Here is a 4147-nt window from a genome sequence, read left to right on the forward strand (position 1 = left end):
TTGGAGGAATTCCTTCGACGAGTTGGACAGAACGTGCATTTTGCCGATTCAGTGCATCTATTCTCCTGTGGCAATCTCTGCCTGGCTAGACAACAATATTGTTATTATTCCATTGCCCCGTAAAACGTGCTTTTAATGTTCTCGGTACGTCAATGAGGTCCCTTGCTTTTTGGATTGAAATTTAACTTACATTTTGATAGGGCCAAGACTGTAGACATATTGAGCCATGTCACTCATTGGTGCACAGGTATACTAGGTATGAAAGTCAGATATACCGGGATATTATCGGCTAACTTTTCATTATATGTTATAGCATCCACAACAGCCTATGATTACGGAGGAGAAGGCACGATATCGTAATTATAAACCATGATGAATTGAAAGGTCATATGCTATCAGACTGCTTGATAGTCATCAAAATCCTTATTTCTGAGGTTTCATTCGATACGCTGCCTTGTTCTTTCTCAGATGTAGCTCGTCTATTACGATGCTGATTTCAACTGTAACTTGTATGTTCTTATCTATCCGTAAATGGTATATTGGCCATCTTCTATTGACATTTACTATGAAAGATATGCCGAAATAACGAACATTATCAGTCATCAATCCATGAAAGGTATAAGCGTCATGAAAGCTAGGATAAGACTATGCATTAAAATATTTTTTTATTGTTTTTTTGCTTCTTGTGGCAGCATTGCCCAAAGAGCTGGTCTAGGAGATACTTCGGCTGCCACGTACTCCTTTGGCAGGGGTGCCCGCCCAAGGCGCTTGCTCTTCTTTCTTTGCTGAGCAAACGCCGACAGCTCATCGAGGAACGCATTGGCCTATAAGAACGAAAAATGACTTCGTAAATTTATTACTATGAATATGCGGACCAAAATACTTACCTTGTCGCTCCTCCAAATAGGGCGAAGCACCCTTCTCCCAACGAGGCAGCTGCCCTCGATGATGTCTTCTTCATCAGACATCAGACCAGTCTGCAGCAGCACCTCCGCACCAGGAAAATGGCTGGGTATCACTGCGCCAGCCACATAGAATGCTGCTTGGCGCTCGTCGCGCTTCTAAAATTTAAGATAGGTTAGTGTCAATCAAATTGCGTATGTCAGTAAAATTACTCACATCCCTGCGGCGGTTTTTCAGCTTCTGCTTCAGCCTGTACCCCTCGGCATCGGCTTTTTTTTTCTCATATTCTGCGCGCATCGAATTGTGATGCTTGCGCACCCTGTGGCGTACCACGCGTGGGGTCCACGAAGGCTTTCGGATCTCATCCGGAAGCTGCTCAATAAAGCCAATCAAGGCCTTGGCAACATCTGGGTTCCTGCTCCTATTGAAACCGGCTTCCAAATCCCAAAAGAGCTGCTTCTGTTCGCCCAAGTATTCGTAATGTTTACGGACCCTTTCCTACAAAGCAAAGTAAGGGACCACCTCATAAATCCTATGTTTCGAATGCTACATACGTTCAAGTCAAGATCCGTCGTTGTTACAGGAGCAACCTGTTTGCGCTCGGCACTCTCCCACTCCAACTTGACGATCTTCCGCTCCAAGCCGCGGACCTTGGCTTCAAGGCGTTCGATTTTCTGCGCATCAGAGTTGGTGTCCTCGTTTCTGCGCTTTTTAGGCGTGAGACGCGCTGTGGTGACGGTGAGTGGTTGGCCAGACATGTCAAAAAAATTGGACGAGAAAAAAGGAGATTCAACTGCCGCTGCTGGACCACTAAATAAAAATGTATTCCGAGAATACTTTTTGTCATACACCTCTTTCTCTTCTTTCCCACACAATCCCGTTGACACGGAGAAAGTAAGTTGTTATTGACCAGTATCATCTTGCTCACCTTTGTATTTTGTCATCACAGTCGCTGGTCATCATCCTGGTTCTCCTTATGGTTGCTATGCTGCCCACTGTGATATTGGTCTGGAGTGTACCTCTGTTTGTATAGCCATGACATAGCTCCCTGGAACTGGTGCGCGGTATCATCATTGACATACACACCGACGATGTACTGTACAATGCTCAGAACTGTATATACTCTTGTACATATCTTTTCTTGTATGAAGATGTTTATGTATAAGAGTTCATATCTGTTCTGACATTGTCGTCGTTTTGTATCGTCATTGCATGTTACTGCAAACTTAGCATTGGGATTTGTCATGAGTATATAAACATAGACAGCTTGCCCTTTATCATGTTTGGCAGTATACTGTATCGCAAGTAGAAGCCAGAATACTTTTGATTATTCTTTTGATTTAATTCAGCTATAGTGATTCATATTTTCCTTCTATCTTCTATTTTACTATTATGTACATAGTAGTCTTCGATAAGTAGTGTATTTATAGTATACTGTAGCTCCATGCCTCCATAGCTCCATAGTATAGCTTTGTTTTATTTCTGAAGACAAGAATAAAAAAATAAATATCCACAATATACGCAACAGCCCTCCGAAAGCTATACAAAATGGTTAAAGAAGTGTAATCTGAGCCCAATAAAAAATGAGATGGATCTAGCCATGAACCAATAAGAAGTGAACATCCGTCTAAAGATCTATGAAAACCAGCGAATAATTGAGCTGCGAGCATCTGTCTTTAACCAATGGTAATGAATTTTTTTGTATGAAGTAACCAATGGTATTTATCAAATGCCTTGTGTCCAAAGGTCACGTTAACGTATTTCTATTGGATTGACGTTTTTTAAGATTCAAAGTCAGGTGGATTCCCTCCGCGTTAGGTTTTTTGGATTCCCTCCGTAAGGTACGTAAGGTTTTTTAAAAACCTTACGTACCTTACGCGGAGGGTTTCGCTGTTTAACTGTAGTGGACGCACTACAGTTAAACAGCGAAACCTGACGCCCCTGACGTCAGGTACTTTGAATAACCTGACGCGGAAGGTTTTTTAACTTGCCATTTTGGGATTCAGTGTTATGCAGACTTCCCCTTTTCAGAGTAAGCATTCTTACTTTGGACGAATTCTCGTTTTGGATGGGAAAAAAAACCACTAAGCCGCAAACCGTCGTTGAGAGAGACAGTTAGGCGCTTAGCTCTTTCTGGATTCTTTAATCAATTTTCGTAACTATTGCACTGTCTTATCAACGCGAATTTAATGCTCATGCTGCTAGTACTTCCCGCGATACTAGCGTTACTAACCATCCTAATGATACTACACTTTTTGTTTCTAGCCGTTATATAGATTGCCACTGCAATAAATGTACTTCTCGATGCCCATCTTGTGAAGTTGTTCATAAACAACAAACCAGCCGGCAAATTCGCCGACATATAGAGCTTTATGGTCGTTCTCACCACCTTCTTTCGTCGGTGTCTGACGGGGACGATGGTACAGTGACTCAAAGAATTGATCCAATGATCGCCGATTTTTTACTTTATTGCAATTATCTCTACAACCATCATATATATCGCCATCGTTAAAAAAATATGTTGTAGCCCTTATTCATAGCTCTGTAACAAAAAAAAGATGAAGTCTCTAGCATAAGTAGATAGTGAGTAATCAGTATTTGCATGCGACCACTCATTGGATCAATTTATTGGGTGACACTTACTTATTAAATTAATAGTTGATAGCACCACCTTTGGCTCTAATAACTGCTTCCAGGCGGTCAGGCATAGTAGCAATAACCTTTTGGCATGCTTCTTTGGTAACTTTGTGATACCAAACATAAGCAACACGATCCCACAGCTCTTTTATGGACTTGGGTGCTTCAGCATAGTCAGCAAGCTGACATTTCAGATAATACCACATATTCTCAATTGGATTGAGATCAGGAGAGTAGGGAGGCCATTGGAGTACTTCAACATCCTTTGCTTCAAACCATTCTTTTGCCCTTTTGGATGTATGCTTAGGATCATTGTCCTGTTGAAAAATGATATCATGAAGATCCATACCATAACTTCTCAGACTACCAAGCATGTCATCCTCCAAAATATGGCAATATAATTCTGAATCTAATCCTCCTTCAATTTTGGTTATAAGACCAGGACCGTTTGCAGTGATACAACTCCAGAGAACAAGACTGCCACCACCATGCTTGATAACATGATTGACATTATGATCTCCAAGCGGCTTTCCCTCTTCTCTCCATGTCCATTGCTTACCATCAGAGCCCAAATGGTTGATTTTTGTCTCATCAGAGAACACAACCC

The 4147-nt window shown here is 41.6% G+C and overlaps 1 protein-coding gene across 1 annotated transcript; it reads right to left on the reverse strand.

Annotated features, from left to right (window-relative positions):
• Window positions 1–665: 665 nt before the first annotated feature.
• On the reverse strand, window positions 666–1661 carry BYT42DRAFT_619003 (uncharacterized protein; the record flags this gene model as incomplete). The annotated part of the gene is made up of 4 exons (XM_051572347.1): window positions 666–824; window positions 888–1061; window positions 1234–1401; window positions 1458–1661. The coding sequence occupies 4 exons, from the start codon at window positions 1659–1661 to the stop codon at window positions 666–668; spliced, it is 705 nt and encodes a 234-aa protein (XP_051418062.1).
• Window positions 1662–4147: the final 2486 nt, after the last annotated feature.

The sequence above is a fragment of the Radiomyces spectabilis genome (assembly GCF_025331425.1).
Source record: "Radiomyces spectabilis strain NRRL 2753 chromosome Unknown BYT42scaffold_21, whole genome shotgun sequence".
In the NCBI taxonomy this organism is placed as follows: Eukaryota; Fungi; Mucoromycota; class Mucoromycetes; order Mucorales; family Radiomycetaceae; genus Radiomyces; species Radiomyces spectabilis.